At 44.2% G+C, this 25,153-nt stretch overlaps 1 protein-coding gene across 1 annotated transcript in view; it reads right to left on the reverse strand.

The window, feature by feature from the left end:
- Positions 1-4,893, reverse strand: part of REEP5 (receptor accessory protein 5) — a 36,588-nt gene extending 31,695 nt beyond the window's left edge. Inside the window, exons 1-2 of the mRNA XM_012763752.2 lie at positions 4,656-4,893; positions 3,807-3,900 (exon numbers count right to left, since the gene is read on the reverse strand). Of these exons, the coding sequence (XP_012619206.1) occupies positions 3,807-3,900; positions 4,656-4,773 (212 nt within the window). The 5' untranslated portion in view covers positions 4,774-4,893. The remainder of the gene's footprint in view (positions 1-3,806; positions 3,901-4,655) is intronic.
- Between the last annotated feature and the right edge of the window lie 20,260 nt (positions 4,894-25,153).

The raw sequence follows: 25,153 nt of genomic DNA on the forward strand, positions 1-25,153 counted from the left end.
ACAAGAAGGCTAGAATTAGATTTCAAATTGCCTATACAAGGTGGCTAAAAACTCTGAAACACAGAGGTCAGGGATTAAAGGCCCTGTTCTCAAAGAGCACAAAGGGAAGTTATGCACGTAGAAAATAAGGATAATAGTAGAAGGGGATACAGTGACAAAGCGCTGCAGCCACCCTCTGAGCACTGGCCAAGCCTTCAGTTGTCTGTATGTTCTGGCATGCTGTAAGGCCACCTGGAGCCAGGCGCACCTGAGCTTCACCCATGGATTTCCCAAGGGGGGGTGAGTCATAAGAAAAGCTAAGAAGTCAGATGAGCTTTTTTAAACTTCATTTCTGCACCCTGCCGTCTCCATGCCCAATGCTGACACCCTGTCTCCACTCCCAAATGATGCCCCTCTCTCTGTGGCCCAAAGAGAGGATATAGCAAGAGCAAAAGTTGAAAGGTGAGAAAAGAAGGAAAGAAATTTCTCACAACAGTTTGGAAAGATGACCAATTCTTTGCATAGGTCACAGCAGCCAGAGTGACCTGAACATGTAAATCGTATCATGTCATCCCCTATTTAAAACCCTTAAAACCTACCCGAGGCAATCAGGAAAAATGCAAACTCCCTACAACCATGTGGAACGAAATACACACTTCGGTCACCAGTCACAGCCCTGCCTACTGGCACGGTACCCCTCTGGCACCTCCCCTACCATGCCTCCCTCTTGGAACTCAGCTGTCTGCTGCCTCGGGGCCTGGCTCTGCGCTGGGTTAGCCCCTTCTCATTCCTCAGGTCTTAACTCAAATAGTACTTCAAATAAATAGCTAGAGAGGGTCTTTCCTGTTATTGTCTGCCACAGCAGTTTATTTTCTTTAGAGGACTTACTACCCTCTGTCACTGTCTTACCTATTTCTTGTCTGTTTACCCTGGTAGACTGCTCGTTCAAAGAGGATAGAGACCGTGCCTACCCATATCTAAAGTGCTACCACATTTGCCTGGCACACGGCTAGCATTTGATTTTTGCTAAACAGATGAATCCATGTTTTTTTAAAATAACTCTGGCTGGAAAGCATAGGGAGAATTATAAGGGAATAATTAAAGTGAAGGTAATTTCTATGGTTTGAATGCTGGTGTCTCCCAGCGTCCATCTGTTGGAACCCAACAGGAAATGTAATCGTACCTAAAAGTAGGGCCTGTAGGGGGTGATTAAGACACGTGGGGCCGGGCGCGGTGGCTCACGCCTGTAATCCTAGCACTCTGGGAGGCCGAGGCGGGCGGATTGCTCAAGGTCAGGAGTTCAAAACCAACCTGAGCGAGACCCCGTCTCTACCATAAAAATAGAAAGAAATTAATTGGCCAACTAATATATATATATATAAAAATCAGCCGGGCATGGTGGCTTGTGCCTGTAGTCCCAGCTACTCGGGAGGCTGAGGCAGGAGGATCACTTGAGCCCAGGAGTTTGAGGTTGCTGTGAGCGAGGCTGACGCCACGGCACTCACTCTAGCCTAGGCAAGAAAGCGAGACTCTGTCTCAAAAAAAAAAAAAAAAAAAAAAAAAAAACAAACAAAAAAAGACACGTGGGCTGCCCTCGGGAATGGGACCAGTGCCCTTATTAAAGAGGTTTGAGGGAGCCTGTTTGCCCCTTCCGCCCCTGAGGATGCAGTAAGAATGCGCCATCTTGGAAGCAGGGAGCAAGCCCTCAACCTGACACCAAACCTGCTGGCGCCTTGATCTTGGACTTCCCAGCCTCCAGAACTGTGAGCTATAACTTTCTCTCCTTTACAAGTTACCCAGTCTAAAGTATTTTGTTATAGCAGCCCAAATGGACTAAGATAGTGATCACAGAGCACACTTTAAGCAACACAGCTCTGGACGCTAGTAAAGACCAACATTTTCATAGACCTTCTTTCTTTCTTTTGGACAATTATACAATCACATTGGTCAATCAATGAACAGACTTGATCAGACCAATGTAACACTGCCTGAATATTTACTAACTGGAGGTCTGTATGCTTTATACTGTACACACAGCCCCATTTTTCCTTGAATCTCCTCCACAAGGCAGAGCCCCCAGGCAAGGCTCTGGACTATTCCCAGAGCCAGGGTCGGGAGGCCATTTTTCCCTCCCTCCCCATCTTCAAGTGCAAAAAGCACTTGTTACTGCTGCTGCTCTACACCAGGGGTTCTCAACATTGACTGCACATTAGAATCCTTCAAAAATAAAAAAAATATTGAGGAGCCTTTAAAAATCCCCAAACCCAGGCCACACTCTAGACCGATTACATACAAATCTATGGGAATGCTGGTCCCAGACCAGCGTGAGTATTTTTTAAAGCTCCTCAAATTACTGCAGTGGACAACTAAGCCTGAGAACCACTATTTTAGGGAAAGAAAAGTCCAAGTACCCACAGAGACCAATTTTCACTTAATTTCTTTATGGTCATAGAATCCTGTACTGACTTTTTTTTTGGGGGGGGGGGACAGAGTCTCATTCTGTTGCCTGGGCTAGAGTGCTGTGGCAACAGCCTAGCTTACAGCAACCTCAAACTCCTGGACTCAAGCAATCCTTCTGCCTCAGCCTCCCGAGTAGTTGGGACTACAGGCATGTGCCACCATTCCCGGCTAATTTTTTCTATATATATTTTTAGTTGGCCAATTAATTTATTTCTATTTTTAGTAGAGATGGGGTCTCACTCTTGCTCAGGCTAGTTTCGACTCCTGATCTTCAGTGATCCACCCGTCTCTGCCTCCCAGAGTGCTAAGATTACAGACATGAGCCACCGGGCCTGGCCATCCTGTGCTGGCTTTAAAGATAAAAGAGTTTAGTTTACAAATAGCTTTGTAATTATACCTTAATTGTTCAAATCAAAAGTAGTTTCTAAAACATGTTTCTTCCCTTCTAGTCATATATTAAATTCTAGCCTGACCAGTGATAGACTCAAAGTGTAATAATGTATAATTTGTGTCTTGGCTTCCTTCATTACTTTTTTTGCCCTATACTTGAGGAAAGTGGCAGAGACTGAATGACATAAAACCCAGTGGCTTTCTTGGGAAGAGCTGTAGAAGTAAAATAAAATTCATCTGTAGAGAGAAATAATTCCTCTTTGTTGAACAAATAGAAAAATGAAATTGTAGAATATTTTCAAAATAAACACGCTGTAGAATAAAACAACTGCAATTAGTCGTAAATTCAGATCCTAATTGATTCATGTTTAATTTAGTTTCATTATATAAATGAGTCATTTATATAACCAAGGGGCCATATTATGGGTGCATTTTATAAGGTTCATTTTTGTTCTTTATACTTAGGGTAAGCATTTCCCAAGTTTGCCTGTAATAATTGACCTTTTTCAAAATCAAGACAACAAACATTCTCCCCAATGTCTGAACTAACTAACATAATTTAGAGTCTGAATTGAGGAAGTCCTAATTGATGGGGTTTTACTGTCTATGTACATAAATATGTGGTGAAATGCCCAACATAATAATTACTAGAGAGAAGCGATCAGCTCCCTGTACCTTTTCAGATTGATCGCCCCAGCAGTGAAGGCAGGATGAGGGAGGTGTAACGCTTTTCAATTTGGGTATCCGCGCGAAGGCACAATGGCACCGCCAGCATAATCTGATGAAAAATAACCTCTCGCCTAGTCATCAGGAGATCAGGGATCAAGTTAAAGTTGCAAAATGTGTAGCTGTGAGCAGTCAGGACAGCCCTCTAGTGCTATCACCTCCCTCCGGGGAGTTGGGGATATTCAGCCTGCGACAGCTGGAGGGGGAATTTTGTGAAGGGAAAGGGACGGGGCTGCAGGCGAGCCACTTACGAGACGTAGGCCGGGTAGCCAAATCCTATCAGATTGCAGAGGAGAGAGGCTCCATAACCGAAGACCAGGTACAGGGCCACCAGTCCGATGACACCTGGAGACCAGGAAGAGACAGAAGTGGGTCGGGTAGCACGAAAGGCGCTCAGGCGGGACTGCCGCCACCCACACTGAGAGGCTTGGCCTGTTCTAGGCGTTTTCCTCCTCCCGACTCGATTCAAGGAGCAAGAAAAACAAACCTCTCCCTTGGATCTGGGGATGCCTGGCGGCCCCCCCTCTTCGCCTCACCGCCCTCCCGCAGGGCCAACCCCGCGCGTCCCCGCTCTCCCCGCGAGGGCCCCGCGCTGCAGCGCACCCGCTGGGCCGGGGACCCGGACAGGCCCGAATTCGCGCCCGGGCCCGCACCCCGCCCTGCCGAGGAGACACCCCTTCTCCCGCGGAGCCGCACGGAGGGGCTGGCGGCACCGGGCGCCCCCGCCACCGTGCCCACGCGCCCTCCCGCAGGCGCCCGGCCGAGGCGGCGCAGCACCACGGTGCCACCGCGCCCGGCCACGGGGCAGACACGTCAGCGCCGGCCCGGCCGTTCCCCGCGCCCAGAGCCGCCCCCGCCCTCCCTGCCACCCCGCCCGGGGCACAGGCCCGCGGCGCCCCTGCCCCAGCGCGGGCCGCTCCGGCGGGGTCGCTGCTCCCCGCGCCTCCCGGGCACCCCGCTCGGCCCCGAGGATGCCGCCGGCCGTTCGGTCACCGGCCCCGCCGTTCCGAGCCCGCTCCCGCTTCCTTCCCCAGCAGCTGGCGGGGCAGCGGCGGCCCCCACCCCGCGACTCCCCGGCGACGGCGACCCCGGCCGCCCACCAAGCGCGATGAAGCTCCGGTTCACGCCGGTTTTGGCCTCGAGCTTGGCCAGGACGTCAGTCATGCAGTTCTTCTCGTGCAGGAACCGGTCGAACCTCTCCCTCATGGCCGCAGACATGGCGGGGACCGTCGCGCCGCCGCCCGGGGCTGCTCCTTCTGCCGGTGGACGCGAGCCGGGTGACTGGGGCGGAGGCGGGGGCGTCTGCGGCTCCGGGCGGGGACAGCCGCGCGCCGGCGCGTCCTCCCCGCGCAGGCCCTCTGCGCGCCCGCCCCGCGCGCCCTCGCCCCGCGCGCCACGCCTGGGCGGCGGCCGGGCCTGCGCCTTGCGGCGGCTGGAAGGTGCCGCAGCTGCTAACGACAGCCTTCATGCATGGCGGGGCACGGACTGCAGAGGGGACCGGGGCTCCTTTGTCAAATCAGACTGTTGCAAAAAGCAGGCGTCCTTGTTGCTGCCGCCTGCGGTTTAGGGGGACTGGCTTGGTGTGCCCACACTGCTAAAGCATTTTTAATCTGAAGATCGAAATGTGTGACCGTCTTGAAAGAACACTGTGGATGCAGGCCTGCCTTCTTCCTCTTTGCCAGAGCTCGGCATAGTGTTTCTCACCTACACACCATACTCTGCTGGAAAAGACCCTTGACGAAATCTAGCGCACGTTCCTCTGGGCTATACCCTTTCCAGAAAAGTGCTTCGCTTCTTAAACCTTTCTGTGATGGGCTCTCAGAAGGTCCAAGCCTTGGGGTAGGCCCTCACTCTGCTTCCTCCGTGGTCTTCCTCCTCTTCCTAGCCCTAGGCTTTTGTTCTCTCTAGCCCATATTATTTCAAGACACGCCTTTTAAAATTACTTACTTTCTTCTAGTCTGTACACTGCTGCCGAATTTTTGTCATTGCTTAAGCATCAAAAGCTCCACATTACGGCCGGGCGCTGTGGCTCACGCCTGTAATCCTAGCTCTTGGGAGGCCGAGGCGGGCGGATTGCTCAAGGTCAGGAGTTCAAAACCAGCCTGAGCAAGAGCGAGACCCCGTCTCTACTATAAATAGAAAGAAATTAATTGGCCAACTGATATATATATAAAAAATTAGCCGGGCATGGTGGCGCATGCCTGTAGTCCCAGCTACTCGGGAGGCTGAGGCAGGAGGATCGCTTGAGCCCAGGAGTTTGAGGTTGCTGTGAGCTAGGCTGACGCCACGGCACTCACTCTAGCCTGGACAACAAAGTGAGACTCTGTCTCAAAAAAAAAAAAAAAAAAAAAAAAAAAAAAAAAAGCTCCACAGTACTGACATACTGAAGCTGTTAATTCCTTGATAGAGTATTCAAGGCTCTGCACACAGACTGGCCCCCAACAGTCTCTTCTTCCTACGCAAGCCCTCTTCCCTTTTGCATTGACTTAATTACCTACTGCCTTCTGCTTTCGCAAAAAAAAATTATGTTGCCACTCCTAGCTTTTTCCTTTTATGCTAATTCTCCTTCCCCTTTTCTTCCCTAGAGGTTTTTAGCTCAGCTTTCTCAGCTGTCCCACCAACACCCAAACAAATCAGTGAAGAATTAACACCGCAGTCCACTGCCTTCTTTTCACCTACAGTTAATTCTCAGTGTTGCAGCAGGGGAATCTAACTATCTATCTATCTAGAAACAAGATCTCTCTCTGTTGCCCAGGCTAGAGTGCAGTGGCGTCATCATAGCTCACTGCAACCTCAAACTCCTGGCCTCAAGTGATCCTCCTGTCTCATCCTCCTGAGTACCTGGGACTACAAGAGTGCATCACTACACCCAGCTAATTTTTCTGTTTTTTGTAGAGACGTGGTCTTGTCATCTTGCCCAGGCTGGTCTCAAACTCCTGGACTCAAGCAGTCCTCCTGCCTTGACCTCCCAAAGTGCTGGAATTATAGGCATGAGCCACCACACCTAGCTGCATCTTTGAAAAATATCTGTCAAGGTGTGCTATCTTTTTGCTCTTTACCCTGTAGTGGCTTCACATCTGCCTAAAGAATGGTCTCAAGGTCATAGATGATGTGGTTCATCCCTCCGCTTTCTGATGTCACCCGTTCCTGCCCACATCCTTGCTGTATCTCAAATGAGCTAAAGCCCACTCCCTCTGGGCTTTTGCTTTTATTCTATAATATTTCAGTGGTTCTCAGCCAGGGATGCATTGCTCCCCTCTGGAGATGTTTTAGTTGCCAGACAGATTGTCACATGTGGAGGGGGTGTGGAGGGGACTGCTACTAACATCTAGTGGGTAGAGAGACCAGGGATGCTGCTAAACATCCTACGATGCACAGGACAGCCCCTCACAACAAGGAATTATCTAGCCCCAAACGTCAATAGGTGCAGAAACCCTGCTCTACCTAAAAAGCCTTTCCCCCAGATAACCATTTAACTGTCTCCTTCTATCATTCAGGTTTTTGTTCAAATGGCACCCATAATCCAAAATTTCAATTCCCACTGGTTTCTAGCCCCTGTCTAGCTTGATTTTTCTCCATAGCATTTAAATACTGTCTGACATTTTATATGTTCTACTTTTTAAATGGTCTTCCTTTCATCACTAGATTATGAGCTCCATTAAGGTGGGCATTTTGCCTATTTTATTTGCTTCTGTATGTCAAGCACCTCAAACAATGCCTAGCATTTAGCAGGTATTCAATAACGATTTGTGGAATGAATGACTAACATTTATTGTACCACCCACTCTTCTAAGTACTACGGGAACTATTAATATATTCCCTGCTCATTTATTCCTTACAAAAGTATGAGGAAGATACTACCTGTCTCATCCTCATTTAAGGAAAAGACATGAGGTACAGAAAGGTCTCACAATTGATAAATGGCAGAGCTAGAATTGAGACCCAGGCTCGTACCCGTATGTCACACTGCTGTCATGGGTTGAATTACATCCTGCTCCTCTTCTGAACCAACCCTGCCGGCACCTTGATCGTGGACTTCTAGCCTCTAGGACTGTGAGACAATAAATTCCTGCCAATTATGCCACCCGGCTTATGGTACTGTGTTACAGCAGCCCTGGCAAGCGAATATAACTGCCTAGCAGAACAGCTGGTTTCTGCACTTTTAGCCACTTGTGAGTTCGTATACTTTCCTACAGAATACAGTGATTATTCACACCTGAAAGTAGGGTTGTTTTTGAGCACTTAAAGCGATTCACAATTTGATAGTTATATTTATTTATTTATTTTTAGCCAGGGAGCAAAATCCTTTTAAGTTAGGTATTCAAATCAATCTAGGTATTTATCACCGTATTTCATACAGTGCTGGCAACATTTGTACTACATCAGCCTATCATAAAATGTGATTGTTAAATAAGAATTTTTTAAAAAAATACAGCTAGGTGCTAAAATTATGATAGAGAATGGGACCCTAGCTCATGTAGTCAGCATGGAGTATCTGGAAACGTGCTAGTCATTGGGATTTCTTTTGTGTAAATATCGCTCCCTTCTCAATTTTCTCCTGACTTCAATTCCAAAGTTCTTCTTTCCTCCATCATTCAAGCAGACGCTGCAAGGTGAGGCAGCTTGGTGAGGCAGAGTGTGTGGAGCACTGTCCCTGGATCCAGTCGGAATGGGCTACATCCCAGCTCTACCATTCAGCTGTGTGACTTTGGGCAAGTTACATAAGCTCTCTGTGCCTCTGTTTCCACATCAGTAAAACATGGATAACAGTGGTACCTATGTCACAGGATTCTCATGATGATTAAATGAGTTACTATTTGTAAAGTTTTTAGAAGAATGCCTATCATAAAACGTGATTGTTAAATAAGAAAATTTTTTTTAAAAATACAGCTAGGTGCTAAAATTGAGATAGAAAAGTATTACATAATTAATTTTTGCCTTTGGGAAATTACAATCAGATTGAGGGAGCGTGGGACCCTAGCTTATCTAGTCAGCACTAAAAGCTTTAGACTCTTTCGTAGATGAGAAAAGGGCTGCAGTGGCTCAGAACCCTGCCTTAAGTCTCCGGCCATTCACTCACTCTCACCGATTGAGCACATCGGCTGTGTCAGACCTGGGACCGGACAGACCAGGTCTGTGTCCGGGAGGCCATGGAGAAGGCTGGCCTGGAGCAGGTTGACTTTGGCAATTTCTAAGAAGGAAAGTGACTTGGGATAAGGCGACTATTATTACCACGCCTTCCATGAGCTGGAGAACAAAATTCTGCGGGAGACCTGGGATCAGGTCGCTTTTGTTCCACGTGAGCTGTTTCTTCAGGGTAAGATAATTTCTCAATGACCTAAAGTCATAATGCACTTGTGTTCTAACTCTCATTTATGTTAGGAAGAGGTGGTGGAACATGATTTGCCAGATAATCTCTTCCTTCCTCTGCCCACCCCCGCATTTGCAGGGTGCCCTGGCATTTGCAGGGTTCCCTGGCATTTGTAGGGTGCCCTGGCATTTACTGGAGTGTGGCCCCGAGGAGGCAGTCAGCGGGCCCTCAGCCCCTGCAGGCGCAGCCCTGTTGGCACGCACCCCCCACCCCTGCCAGGAGAGGCTTATGATGACATATCATTGAAATAAAAAGGGAAAAAGACAAAGTAAACAAAACCTGACACATAGACTTGCCAGACGATGGGAGGAAAATGTAGAGGCTGAATGTAATTTAAGAAAGAGTATTCAAGGAAATAAAAATGTGAAAATTGTTTGCGTCATCTGTGTTATTCTTAAACATTTTATACTGAGAATATGGACACAGTATTTTATTATATTTCTCCATTTATCAGATAGGAAGTTGAATTTTAGAAAATTACTGCTGACAATTGAGAATAAAACAACCTAGGAATATTCTTTAGTTTTGCCAAGTATTATTATCCTGAAATTAAATATTATATTTAATTTCAATATTAAATGTCATTGCTATTGCAAATAAACCTAGAGATTTTCACTAGCTATAAAAGTTCCCTCTATTTTACTTTTTCATTTCTCTAATGTCACCTACACAGAGGACAAATAGTAGAAAATAAGCCATTGACAAGTTGTTTTCTATGTGGAAGACCAGTCAGTCCAGTTCCGGACAAAGCCTGGGGTTTGGACTCCATACCGGGATGGTCCGGTGTTCACTGGCCCTGGGCTATAGATCCACCGCAGAGAACAACCCAGGTTTGCCATTTTAATAGCCTACAGGGTGGCCTGCCATTTTGCCTTTCTTTCCATGTAAGAGAAGGACTAGGAGTCAGACAATTTTGTGCACTTTCCTTCATGCTGAGATATCAGGGAAATTTAATTATTAGGTCATTCAAGATAAAATGTCCAATTTCGAATCAAAAGTGTAGTTTATTATATCTCAAACAAGAAGTAGTACAATTAATCAAAGTATGTGCCTAAACTGTCCACACAGTTTTGCAATCTTAACGGTAGCTTGTTTATGCCAGCAGCAAAGGAGCCTGGAGAGGAAGTAGCCATGAAATTGTGAAAGGTGTTTTCCACAGCTTGTTAAGAATTGAAGGCCGGGCAGGCAGCTCAGGCCTGTAATCCTAGCACTCTGGGAGGCCGAGGCGGGCGGATTGCTTGAGGTCAGGAGTTCAAAACCAGCCTGAGCAAAAGTGAGACGTTCCCCCTCATCTCTACTATAAACAGAAAGAAATTAATTGGCCAACTAATATATAGAGAAAAAATTAGCCGGGCATGGTGGTGCATGCCTGTAGTCCCAGCTACTTGGGAGGCTGAGGCAGACGGATTGCTTGAGCCCCAGGAGTTTGAGGTTGCTGTGAGCTAGGCTGATGCCACGGCACTCACTCTAGCCTGGGCAACAAAGTGAAACTCTGTCTCAAAAAAAAAAAAGAAAATTGAATATTTTTCCTTGCAAAAAGTGGTTCAAGGCCTGGAAGAAGTGGTAGTCAGTTGATGCAAGTTCTGGTGAACACAGTGGATGACAGAAAGTTTCCAAGTCCAGGCCGGGCGAGGTGGCTCACACCTATAATCCTAGCACTCTGGGTGGCCGAGGCGAGCGGATTGCTCAAGGTCCGGAGTTCGAGACCAGCCTGAGCAAGAAAGAACGTGACCCCGTCTCTACTAAAAATAGAAAGAAATTAATTGGCCAACTAAGAATATATAGAAAAAATCAGCTGGGCATGGTGGTGCATGCCTGTAGTGCCAGCTACTCGGGAGGCTGAAGCTGGAGGATCACTTGAGCCCAGCAGTTTGAGGTTGCTGTGAGCTAGGCTGACACCAGGGCACTGTACCTGGGGCAACAAGAGTGAGACTCTATCTCCAAAAAAAAAAAAAAGAAAAGAAAAGAAAGTTTCCAAGTCCAGCTTCTGTAGTTTGAACAGCCTTATTTTTTACGACATATGGCCTTACAAGAGGATTGGCCCCTCTCTACTGACCAATCTCAGCTGCTTAATCGCAAGCATCCTCATCACTTAGTCCAGTTGGTTGCAGTAGACATCTGCTCTAACTGATTGACCAGCTTTCATAAAGCTATAGTGGATAATGCCAATGCTGGACCACCTAACAGACATCATTAGGTTTTTTTGACAAATATTCAGTTTTGCACTATATTTCGACACTGCATCTTTATCCATCTATTGTGCCAAATGCTTTTGATTGTCAAAAAGAATCCATTTTTCATCACACATTACAATACAGTGTAGTAATGGTTTGCTTTTATTCGTGACAGCAAAGACAAGCTTCCGGATGATTTCTCTTCTTGTTTAATTCACGCCGTACCCATCTATCCAGCTTCTTTACCTTGCCCACGTGTTTCAAATGGCCCAATATTGTTGGAATAGTAACATCAAACCTTGCTGCTAATTCAAGCATAGGCTGAGATTCACTTCCACGAGAGAGCTTTCAGCTCATCATTATCCATCTTGGTCTCAGGTCACCCACGTGGCTCATTTTCAAGATTAAAATCACCAGAATGGAACATCTCAAACCATCGAAGTACTGTGTGTTCATTAGCCACATCCTTCCCAAACACTTCATTGGTATTTCGAGCTTTCTGCGCTGCATTGGTTCCATGACAGAACTCATGTTAAAAAATAACACAAAATTTTGACTTATCCATGGTTTCACAAAAATTGCTCTAAAAATTTTTTTGAAAGATGATCACAAGCCAAAACATGCATTTGAAAGGATGAGGATGTACCTTCACAATAAAAAAAATAAGAAGTGTCAAAGTGAGATGTCAGAGATCAACTGTCGAATTTAGTACTTAAGGAAATCAGACATTCCATACTTAATAACCTAATAACTTGAATAAAGAAACTGACTAGTATTAGTTTTCTATTGCTATCACGACAAATTAATACAAATTTGGTGGCTTAAAACAATACAAATTTATTATGTTACAGTTCTATATGTCAGTCTCACTGGACTGAAATCAAGGTGTTGTCAGCGGGGCTTTGTTCGTTTTTGGAGGCTCAAGGAAAGATCTGGTTTCTTTGCCCATTTGGGTTGTCAGCAGAATTCAGTTTGGTGTGGTTGTAGAACTAAGGTCCCCATTTCCTTCCTCATCCTCAAAGCCAGCAGCGGTGGATCAAACCCCTTTCACACTTCAAATCTCTCTTCCTTTTTCTTTCGTCTCATCTCTCTAACCATCCCCCTTCTACTTCCACTTTTAAAGACTCATGTGATTAGATTGTGCCCACTCGGATAATCCAGGATAACCTCCCCCATTTTAAGGTCTATAACCTGCAAAGTCCCTCTTACCATCTAAGGTAACATATTTACAGGTTCTGGATTTTATGGGCATGGACATCTTTGGCTGGGGGCAGAGGGTCATTGTTCTGCCTACCACACTGGCCTTACGTAGGGGACCAACAACCAGTCTCAGGTCCTTGGAAGTAATGAACATGTTGGGGTAGGATAGAGCATAGTCCTTTCTCCCACATCAAGGGCGAACCCAGGACCCCGCACGGGGTTAGGGCACAGGCCCTGGAGCAGATGCCTGGCCCCACCGCTTACTGGCTGTGCACTCTTGGGAAAGTTCTCAGCCTCCAAAAGCCCCACTTTCCTCAGCCTATAAAACAAGAATAGTGTTAGTGTCTACCTCATGTGATCGTGTGGGGACTGGGACTAGACGACAGGATGGGTGGATGGAAACAAATGAAGGGACAGGCGAAAACTCCTGCCGGAAGCTATTTGTTTGCTGTGTGCAAAGGTCAGCTGACCTGTATGGAAGTTGTTAAAGAAATTAGCACTCGGCCCTGACCTTCTACACGTGTCCTTGGAAATAAATACGGGGAAGGCCTAAGCTGGGGAGGCCATCTTCTCCTTCAGACTTTGGTCTCTCCTCTTCTCTCTAAACGCTGTGTGGTTCAAGTAATTGTCCCTTTGCTACTGAGCTCAGGAGCGAAAAGCGGCCGCTACAAGTGGTGACCCTGACGTGACTCAAGAATCTGTGCGTCCAAGGCCAGGCGCGGTGGCTCACGCCTGTAATCCTAGCTCTCTGGGAGGCCGAGGCGGACGGATTGCTCCAGGTCAGGAGTTCAAAACCAGCCTGAGCAAGAGCGAGACCCCGTCTCTACTATAAATAGAAAGAAATTAATTGGCCAACTGATATATATGGAAAAAATTAGCCGGGCATGGTGGCGCATGCCTGTAGTCCCAGCTACTCGGGAGGCTGAGGCAGGAGGATCACTTGAGCCCAGGAGTTTGAGGTTGCTGTGAGCCAGGCTGACGCCACGGCACTCACTCTAGCCTGGGCAACAAAGTGAGACTCTGTCTCAAAAATAAATAAATTAATTAATTAATTAAAAAAAAAAGAATCTGCGCGTCCAGCGATCTTTTTGCCTTCCAGACTACAAGAAGACCCGTCCTGGTAAGGGACGGTCCTGCCCGCGGCTTTGGGAAAGGGGCTGGCGTGCCCAGGTCCAGAAGGAGATCTCCAACACGGCGCAGCACCTCGCAAAAGATCAGCGGATTTACCTGCGCGCTCTGCAACACCCTTTAAAGGCTGCCCGGTCTTCTGTGGAACTAAGAGCTTTACGACAACTCTGTTGCCCAGTAAGACGGCATTGTCCCCAGTTTCCCGAAGAGTTGGGGTTAGAGCTCTGGGAACAAGTAGGGAAGGGTTTTTTGTTTGTTTGTTTGTTTGTTTGTTTGTTTTTTGAGACAGAGTCTCACTCTGTTGCCCAGGCTAGAGTGAGTGCCGTGGCGTCAGCCTAGCTCACAGCAACCTCAAACTCCTGGGCTCGAGCGATCCTGCTGCCTCAGCCTCCCGAGTAGCTGGGACTACAGGCACACACCACTATGCCCAGCTAATTTTTTCTATGTATTTTGGCCAATTAATTTATTTCTATTTATAGTAGAGACGGGGGTCTCACTCTTGCTCAGGCTGGTTTTGAACTCCTGACCTCGAGCAATCCACCCGCCTCAGCCAGGTCTTAGCACTCCCAGAGTGCTAGGATTACAGGCGTGAGCCACCGCGAAGTAGGGAAGGTTTTTAAAAAGAATCTTGGCCAGGCAAGGTGGCTCACGCCTGTAATCCTAGCACTCTTGGAGGCTGAGGTGGGAGGATTGTTTGAGCTCAAGAGTTTGAGACCAGCCTGAGCAAGAGCAAAACCCTGTCTCTACTGAAAATAGAAAGAAATCAGCTGGACAACTAAAAATACATAGAAAAAATTAGCCGGTCATGGTGGCACATGCCTGTAGTCCCAGCTGCTTGGGAGGCTGAGGCAGGAGGATCGCTTGAGCCCAGGAGTTTGAGGTTGCTGTGAGCTAGGCTGACGCCATGGCACTCACTCTAGCCTGGGCAACAGAGTGAGACTCTGTCTCAAAAAAAAATACATAAATGCGTTAACATGGGGAAGAAGCTATGTTTGTGTTCAAACCTCTACCGGTCCCCAGTGGTTCCGTTCCAGATGAGTTCACCTCCATCGTGAGCTGGAAGAATCGACCCAACAACCCGATTCCACAAATGAAACATCTCTCCCTCCTCCCGCAGCTGCTGACGGGGGTCCCCGCGGCAACAGATACATAACATCATGACATGACGGTGCCCGGGATCACGCGGGGTCAACTGAAACAACCAGAGACAGAGGCCTCAGCTATGATGACACAACCGGGGGCTCCTTCTACCCCCGGGGGACACTTCTCTGGCATATTTGGTTTCTGTCTCTTTTACTTTCTAGGACTACAGATCCGCCAGTTGGCCTCTCAACGCCATTATGGAAAGACACCCGCTGAAGCTTACATCTTTCTCCTACTCTCACTCCATCTCTAATTTTAAATAAAAAGGGGCACATGTGGGGGCTGGGCCTAGAAGAAAGGATGGATAGATGGAAAGAACATGAGCAGGTGAAGGAGGGGAGAGGCAAAAATGCCTGCCCAAAGCTGCTTGTTTGCTGTGTGCAAAGATCAGCCGAAGACAGCTGACCTCTATGAAATTAGCAAATGACCCTGACCTCTTGCACATGTCTTTGGAAATAAATATGGGGAGGAACTTAGCTGGGGAGGCCATTTTCTCCTTCAGACTTTGGTCTCTCCCTGTCTCTCTAAACACTGTTTCGAGTAATTATTCCTTCGCTACTGAGCTCAGGAGCAAAACGCTGCTGCTACATGGTCGTTGGGATAAATGAGATACTCCATGTAAAGCAGATGTCCTCAAACTACGGCCCTCGGGCCACATGCCACCCGCCTAGGACATTTATCCGGCCTGCCAGCTGTTTTTGCCGCAGCTGCCTGTCCTGCTTAGCAGCCGACTAGTCCCAGGCCCACAGAGCGCACTCTCCAATGGTCTGAGGGACAGTGAACTGGCCCCCTGTTTAAAAAGTTTGAGGACCCCTGATGTAAAGCATTTCATGGAGTACCTGGGCTCTGAGTGCTGAAGAAGTTTTAGCTAATCTGAAGGACTCATACGTAGAAGTAGACAGTCATAAAAGTTTATGCTTAAAACTCTGCTAGCTTGGCCCATTCCTTTTATTCAAGGATTTAGTGTCTGAAAACCAAAATAGGAATAATAAGAGCACGTTTTTGTCAGTAGTTTGACTAGTGGATAGAGGAAGAAAAACGAAAATGCATACTTGCAACACCTATTTTGTGTTAGGCAATTTGTGTGTATGAGACTCTGAGAGCATATTTTGACAGGGACAGGGGGTGACAGGTGCCTGAGCATTAAAGAAGTAGGCTCTCCCGAGGCACAAATCAGTGCAACAAAATCACTTATTTCTTAGTTTTGTCTGGGACCCTTGGATTAACCTGTGGCCAAAGGCAATGGACCCTCCAGGCCTGCACAGATGTGGGCAAGGAACTGACCTAAAAATGTGTCAGGTCAAAGTCAAGCTGCTTTCTGACATGCAGCCAGCTGATTATGCAGCTCTTTGTCACTTAGCAGTCTCCTAATGCTTCCTGTCTCTCCTTGGTCCTGACTTTCAGCCTTTTTTGGATGAGGTTTGGCCCAGGCTCTTCCAGCTCTTGGACATCAGTCATGCCATGACCACAGTGGTTGACTCGAGGACGTGCCTCTTCCTTTGAGTACATAAATAGCTTTTGCTTTATGATGAGCTCTGCCATGCAGTGACCACAGAGCCTTCTGCTTTTCACTCGGGATGGGCTCTCTAAAATCGATGCTGATGGAGATTTATAACTAGTTAGTATTGGAAGATTTGGAATAAGATTTAGGGAGACAGGTTTATTTTTTATTTTTTTTTTCCATGCCTTTGTTTCTAACAACTCTTTATCTGTCTGCCGCCATCACAAAAACACCCTGCTAAAGGTGAGAATTTATTAGTTTAAAAAAAAGTCATGGTGGGCCAGGTGCGGTGGCTCATGCCTATAATCCTAGCACTCTGAGAGGCTGAGGCAGGAGGATCCCTTGAGGTCAAAAGTTAGAGACCAGCCTGAACAAGAGCAAGACCCCCATCTCTACTAAAAATAGAAAAAATTAGCCAGGAGTGGTGGTGTGCACCTGTAGTCCCAGCTACTGGGGAGGCTGAGGCAGGAGGATCGCCTGAGCCCAGGAGTTTGAGGTTGCTGTGAGCTAGGCTGACGCCATGGCACTCTAGCTGGGGCAACACAGTGAGACTCTGTCTCAAAAAAAAAAAAAAAGTGTATACTGTCTCCAAATAGTAAATAGTACCAACTGTATCATCTTAACCAGCTTTAGAAAATTTACTGAAAGTCATAAGTGAGCCTCTAATTGGATACTTTTGATGATCATTCTTATGCAAATAGTTTGGGCTTGGAAACATCAACACTTAATAACGGTAACTTCTAATTTTGCTCAGTAGTAACTGAATGGATGTTTAACACAATATGCCCAGTCTGTAATGCATGTGTATTTGGTAGGTTTATAACCCAACACACTGGCATATGAAATGGATTAAAGCAGGAGTCCCCATCTCTGGATTCTTTGGGAATGTGATTACTTACAATTGTGTCTTTAACATGTAGGAAGACCTTTATACTTGCATTATTTGATATCAAGTTCACAACTTTTATGGAGCGTTAATGCCATGATTTGGACTAGATGAAAATATCCTAAATAAGCCACAAAGACTTAAGTGCAAAATTAAGTGAAGGATAGGTAGTTATCTTGATAAAACACAAAACAATGTTGGCTTAATTTTAGAGTAATCTTTTTAAATTATTTTTTATAGTTACCTCAAATAACTTTTCCAATTTGTATTCAGAAGAAAATTTCTTAAATGTCACCTTGAACTGAACACCAACGTCAGTTTATGTATTTCATTTAGATTGCGTCTACATTGACAGAGGAAAGTGAAAAGTTAAGCAATTACTTAGGATATTACTAGTAAAAATGGTATCAATAATTACTTGGTGTAGACAGCCCAGGTATGACCTTTCAACAGAGGACAATTGGACATAGATTTTTCAAGGTGACTTAGTTTGAGACCAAGAAATAGTACTGTTTTTGTCAAGCATAAAATAGATTCCAGAAAGTATTCCTCCAAGCTTCAAGGCCCTTCTCAATAATATTGTACCTAATTAGTTAGATATAATTTGTTAATGGTTTTGCATCTATTAAAGAAGGCTAATGAGTAATCAGTGTTTAATATTTATTCATTCATTCATTTAACAGCTATTTACTGAGTACCTACTATCTACTAGGTACTGCAGATACATCAAGAACCAAGATAGTCCAAGCTTTATGGAACTCATGGTGGATCATAACCCTATCAATATTTGATATGTATCATTGAGAGTTTGAAAGAAACTTTGGTATCTTAACCTAATAGTTATATTTTTCTCATCACTAAAGAAAAAACTATCAATAAAACTTCTGAATTTGACTGTGATTTTTATCACATATCATTTGTTCTCTCTTTACCAGTCACCCTCCACTCTGCCATTGGCAATTCCATTAGCTTTTCTCTCCTCTCCTCCCAGATCCAGTAGGAGTTGGGGAAGCAGTGGTCTCATGGTTAACTCATTTTGCTATTAATATATTATATAATAAATTCATAAATATAGTGGAAAAAGTAAACAGTGGGGGAAAACCCCACTGTTTAACCCTCATCTTCCAGGCTGCCAGTATTTCCCCGGTGGAAGAAACGGCCAGACCCATGAAGAGTGGGAGGTAAGAGCTAATCAGCGACCTGACCGAGCATCTGATGAGGATAACTCCTTTTATTTTGTTAGGAGACTTTTAAAACTGTATAAATAGGCATCGTATCGTTTTACTCTCGTGCAAAATGTGTTAGCCATTAGCAATTGTTTGTTATGCCAGTGATCTAACATCTGTTACCAATGAGATCCTGGCATGCCATCCCTCGTGAGTAATTCTGAGGGAAGGAGTCAGGGGAGCAGAGTAACAGTCGCTGCAGACTTAGCCTGGGACTGCAGCTGCGGGCAGAGCAACCCCGAGGCAAAGCTACGAAGTGAGCAGAGCTGGTTTATCCATTAATTCGTCTGTTTTACGCACATTTATATAGTGGTTGTGATGTGCCAAACATTATGCTTGAAGATAAACAAGACTCACTTCCCACCCAAAGAAATTTATACATTTTTAGCTTCCTTCCTAAAGTCAACTTCCTGTTTTACCTTTACACATCCCATATGTCCAGTATCCTATTACTCCGTGTTCTTTGCTCTCCTGTTGTCAAAAACTCCTCTTAATTAGCTACAAGTTGGGAAGAAACTAATAATTAATTCATACTAAGGTGTAAAAGACTACAATGTCTTAATACATACTATTCTACCACTTTTCTCAGAGATGTTTGCATTTTTAAAGGAATCCTTTAATCTGAAGCAACTAAACTAACGGTAGAATTCTAGGCATTAGTGAAGCAATTGCAGAGACTTATCCCCATGAGTGTGTATAATTCCCCAAGATCCACCATGCATGGGAAAAGCCTGAGTCCTGAATGCTCAGTTCACTTTTAGATATGAGCCCTACAAAGCCAATCTGATTACATTCTTTTTGTCTTAGTATAATTAGACCAAAATCTTTTAGGCATTAGGGCACATTCTTAATAAAGAAAAGTTTTCATGGCTTTTAAAAATTAACTCTATGATGCACTTATTCATCCAACAAAGGAGTGTCGGGTGCTTATAAAATGCCAGTCACACTAAGCAAAAATATGCATTTCTATTGGCATTAATAACACAAAATATAAAATAGATAAGCATAAATTTGACAAGATATGTGATGAACACATTTGAGTAAAACTATATAAACTGAAGAACATGATAGCCTAGGGACATATTCAATGTTATAAATATATTAATTTTTCCCAAATGTATATATAAAGTTTAACACAATCTCAACATTTGGAACTTGGCAAAATGAGTCTAAATTTCACCAGTAAGAATAAACATGCAAAAGTAACTAGTAACATTTCAAAAAAGAAAAGTATGAGGACAGCCTGTCTTACTCTCTCTATATATAGCTAAAGTGATTAAAACCATGAGTCCAGGTGCAGGGATGGACAAATCAGAGAAATAACACATGGGCAGGCGATTATATACATGAAATTAGCATGTGCTATGGTTTGAAGGTGTTCTTTCCAAAATTCAGGTGCTGCCAGTGTGACAATATTAAGAGGTGGGGTCTTCAAAAGAGCATAAGACATTCTATTATAAAGACATCTGCACTGGAATGTTTATAGCAGCACAATTCACTATTGCACAGTCATGGAAACAACCCAAGAGCCCATCAATTCATGAGTGGATAATTAAAATGTGGTATATGCTCACAATGGAATATTACTCAATGCTAAGAAATGACGGTGAGCTAGCACCGTTTATGCTATCCTGGATTAAGCTTAAGCCCATTATCCAAAGTGAGGCGACACAAGACATGGAAAATGGGCTCCACATCTACTCGCCATCAAATTGGTGCTGATTGATTAAAACTATGGTTTTCAAATAGTGGCAATGCTCACCAGGGATTCGGAGGGGGGGACCCAATCTTAGGGAGGTGGCGAGTATTTTGGAGGGGAAGGGCATAACTCTAACCCTTCTTAGGGAGAGGCAAAGATATACAATGTAGCCAAAGTGTCAAAAAAAAAAATCAAAACAAAACTTTTTATCGGGTGGTGGGCAGGCGGGAGGGAGGAGGAGGAAAGGGGTGTATGCTTCCATAACGTGTGTGGTGCACACCACCGGGGGATTGGACACATCAGGGGGAGGGAAGGGGGCAGGGGCAGTATTTGTAACCCTAACAATATTTGTACCTCCATAATATGATGAAATAAATAAATGATAATAATAAAAAAAGAATAATGTTACGAAACATTTTTTAAAAAAAAGAGGTGGGGTCTTAATGAGGTCACCTGTCTCCATTCCAGGGGAACCCACCCTGCGCCCACCATGGCCAGGATGCTGTGTGGGATTAGGTGCCCTTATAAAGGGGCTTGATGTGCAAGAGAGAGAGACAGAGCTGTTTTCTGCCCTTCCACTTTCTGCCACGCGAGGACACGGCATTCCTCCCTTCCAGAGGACGTGGTGTTCAAGGTGCCATGTTGGAAGCAGAGAATGAACCCTCAGCAGATAACAAACCTGCCGGATCTTGAACTTCCCAGCCACCACCAGAACTGTGAGAACATAATTTTCTGTTCTTTGTAAATTACCCCATCTCAGATATTTTGTTATAGCAGCACAAATAGACAGCATGTGAAAAAAACATGAAAGTGAATAGCAAAAAATAAAGCAAAATAAACAAATATATGCAGGTCTAAAAGTCAAAAAGAAAACCTGGAAAAATACTTCACATGTATTTTATAGACAGGGTTAATGACATTATATATAAACAGTTATCTAAGAAAAATATGAAAATTCCAAGAAAAGTGGACAAAATATATGAATAAATATTTGTGAATTCACAAAATAAAAATAAGAAAAACAAAGCACGCATGGCAAACATGTTTAATAACACTTGTCATCAAAAACTGCTAATTAGAACAATGAGATACTATTTTTAGCCCATGCAAAGATATCCTATCAACATTGTTTATGATACCACAAGACTGGAAGCAACATAGAAGCCCATAAGTGGACATTTGTTTAAATGCTGTAGTATAGTCAAATAGGATAATATAGAACAATTAAAAATGATGACAAAATTAATATAAAAAGCTGTTTATTATGTGTACTTTTAAATTTATGAAATAGTACGTGTTTTTTTAGAATAGATAATGCAGATATATATAAAGTAAAAGTTTTAAATTTCCTATATTTACTCACCCTTTTTCTATCTCATTCCATGCTGTTAAAAATTTGCTTTGTATCCTGCCAGATTATTTTCCAAACATATAAAATCATATCATCTGTGTCTAGGTATGGATTTATATTTGTATCTGCATGTAAACATATAGGATTTTTAAACAAAATAGGGTCATACTGTGTACATATATATTACTCAGAAACTTCCTTTTTCATTCCACAACATATAAGAATATCTATGATTTTTTTTAAGAGAGTCTCGCTCTGTCACCCAGGATAGAGCACAGTGGCACGATCATAACTCACTGTAATCTCAAACTCCTGGGCTCAAGTGATTCTCCTGCCTTAACCTCCTGAGTAACTAGGACTACAGGTGTGTGCCACCACACCTGGCTAATTTTTAAATTAAATTTGTTGTAGAGATGGGGTCTCACTATGTTGCCCAGGCTGGTCTCAAACTCCTGGCCTCAAGTGATCCTTCCATCTCGGCCTCCCAAAGTGCTCAGATTATAGGCGTGATCCACTGAGCCCAGCCCCACCTATGATATATTAACTTTAAAAAATGAGGCTGTGAGGCCGGGCGCTGTGGCTCACGCCTGTAATCCTAGCTCTTGGGAGGCCGAGGCGGGCGGATTGCTCAAGGTCAGGAGTTCAAAACCAGCCTGAGCAAGAGTGAGACCTCGTCTCTACTATAAATAGAAAGAAATTAATTGGCCAACTGATATATATATAAAAAAATTAGCCGGGCATGGTGGTGCATGCCTGTAGTCCCAGCTACTCGGGAGGCTGAGGCAGAAGGATCACTCGAGCCCAGGAGTTTGAGGTTGCTGTGAGCTAGGCTGACGCCATGGCACTCACTCTAGCCTGGACAACAAAGCGAGACTCTGTCTCAAAAAAAAAAAAAAAAAATGAGGCTGTGAAACAACATCAATAGAGCGATCCCACTTTTGTAAAGTAAGGGGCAGATGGTGTGTGTGTGTGTGTGTGTGTGTGTGTGTGTGTGTGTGTGTGTGTAGACCAAAAAGTTTGGGCAAATAGATTCCTTGGTAGAGAGAATACAGGTGATTTTAATTTTTTTCTAGATACATATTGCTGTTGTTTAACTTTTTAAAATAATTAACATATATTACATTTTTATATTACTTTCACAACCAGAATAAAGTCTGTTTTTGTTACAAAGAGAAAGAAAAAAAACAATATTACTGATCAACCTGTAAGATAGCATTTGACTGGTAAATGACAGATTGATTGTTGTCCATATGACCTCCTGTCTCCTCATAGTCTGCAAGTTAATATTAATATTCCATATCTTTTTTTTTTTTTTTTTTGAGACAGAGTCTCACTGTGTTGCTCAGGCTAGAGTGCCATGGCGTCAGCCTAGCTCACAGCAACCTCAAATTCCTGGGCTCAAGCAATCCTCCTGCCTCAGCCTCCTGAATAGCTGGGACTACAGGCATGTACCACCATGCCCGGCTAATTTTTTCTATATATATTTTTTTAGTTGGCCAATTAATTTCTTTATATCTTTAGTAGAGATGGGGTCTCGCTCTTGCTCAGGCTGGCCTTGAACTCCTGACCTTGAGCGATCCTCCCACCTCAGCCTCTCAGAGTGCTAGGATTACAGACGTGAGCCGCCGCGCCTGGCCAATGTTCCATATCTTTATCGGTCAAAATATGAGCTATCGAAACTGTCTATATTTAAAGTGAATTGTGACTACATTTAGGATTTCTAGTGAGATGGTGCTTATGTCTTTATTGACTTGGACACTTATTTCTAATAAATCCAGCAATAACAGGACAAACTGAAGCTGCCACAAGAGGAAGAAATTTAAAACCACAATCATTTTGTTGCCATTTTTGTTATTGTTATAGTTGGTAAGATGGATTTCCTTTTTGCATCTAGAGAAGTGAGCTATAAATGAACCTTCCAAGGAGAACAGAAGGAGAACGCCTTCCACGCAGCCTTCAGCCTCTCTGTCACCCATTTCCTTACTCTGCAGGGCTGCAGGGAAAAGGGCCCACGTGGTGTGGGGACTAAGTCCCGGCTGCATCGGGAAGTTTGCTTTGGCACCTCCAGAGCCCTTTCCATGCCCTTTTTTCTCGGGGGAAGAGTACTCTTCTAGTCTCAAGCTCGTTTTCTTTATAAAATCTGCTTTTAGAAAAGAGTCTGAAATGTGCTCATAGTATATCATCTCGGCCCAGGGTGTTTGTATCTAAATACAGAACCGACCTTAAGGCAAAGTTGGGGCTAAAATGACTAAGTCTGGCATACTTTCCAGACCATGACTATATATATGTGTGTATACACACACACACACACACACACACACACACACACACACACACACATATATGTGTATATATAAAAAGATATAGAGTGAGTACCATATTGTATAAATATGCTTACAGGATATAAGTAGGCTTACTAAGGCCAAGTTTATACAAGTCTAAGAAAATAGTCTGCAGTCACTTGAATGGCACACACAGGTGTCTGCTATTGGTTTTCAGAATTGCTGAAGTTACAGCAACAAGGCAGTAATCTATATTCCTTGGGAAACCTGGCAAATAGGAAGCACATGTTGGCTTTAGCTGAATTGGCCTTCATTTTATTTGTCCTTTGTGTATATATATATTCAAGTTAAGTTGGGTTTGCCTGACTTGGGTAGAATTAATCAGTCGATAGTCGCAGCTTTATTGAATGTTATCTCTGCAAGGTACTGTATAGGAAATTCAAAGTAAGTATCAAATACTTTCCCTACTCTCAAAGAACGTAAAATCTAATCTTAGAGATAAGACCAACAGAGAACAATAAAACTAAATGTGGGCTCACTTGTATGTCACGTGTTATAAGAATTTAGCAAAGTTAGAGACCAGGGCAGGCTCTGGTAGCAGCTGGTGAAGCTTCATGAATTAAGTGAAATCTGAGCTGGGTTTTTTAAAATGAGAAGAATTTACTCTGGTGCAGAGACGGAACTTAAAGCAAGCCTTTGCTTGGGCTGTGTTCTTGTTCCAGATCCGAGGAAGAGGCCATCAAAGTACTATTAATCACTGGTACTGGATTTAAAAGGAACTCAACCATGACATCGGTCCAGTGGGGAACCATGGGGATAACTCAGTGCTCAGCAATTTCCCTGCCCCAACTCTTTACTAGGCCAAAAACCAAATTGAGAGTAAGGATCATGCCATCCCTCTCTCCGTGCCCTGCGAGTCTGATATAACTTATGGCAAGGAGCAGAAATCCATTTGGGTGGGCAAAAGTGAAAATGAGAGCTTACTGAAGTATTGAGATTTTTTTTTTTTTTTTTTTTTCCTAAAACACAGATCTGTAAGGTATTGAGATTTGATAGACATGAACAGCTAGGATTCAAAGAGTCTGTCAACTGGAAAGTCAGGCTTGAAATCTGCTCTCCCTGCCCCTTCCATATCTTTCTTCCTTTTGCTTTTCTGTTTCTGTGCCTGGTCTTTGTTGTCTGGCTTCCTTTGTTCACTTATTGTGCACATCACCCAAAATGTCAGCCTCGATCTATCAAAACTTATAGATGCACATTCCTTTTGCTTTCCCAAATCCATTTCTTGGAATTTATACTGCAGATATACTCACACAAATGTGCAAAAAATAAATATATAAAAAGATCTTTGGGAAGAAACCTAAATGTCCATCAATAAGGGATTACTTAAATAAATTGTGGTATACTTATTCAATGATATGCATGATAGACATTACTAGTCCTCACCAATATTTCTTGATCCCTTTTCCTTCTGAGTACATGGGAGGAATACACATCCCTGCTCCTTTGAGGTTTGGCATGCCAGTGTGATTTGTTCTGGCCCCTAAAATTTGAGAAGTGTTTTAAGAGCCCATTGAGATTCTCCATGCTCTCTTCTGCTGCAGCAATTGTATAAACACATATTGGGGTGAGATGAAAGC

The sequence above is a fragment of the Microcebus murinus genome, chromosome 11, assembly GCF_040939455.1.
Source record: "Microcebus murinus isolate Inina chromosome 11, M.murinus_Inina_mat1.0, whole genome shotgun sequence".
Lineage (NCBI taxonomy): Eukaryota > Metazoa > Chordata > Mammalia > Primates > Cheirogaleidae > Microcebus > Microcebus murinus.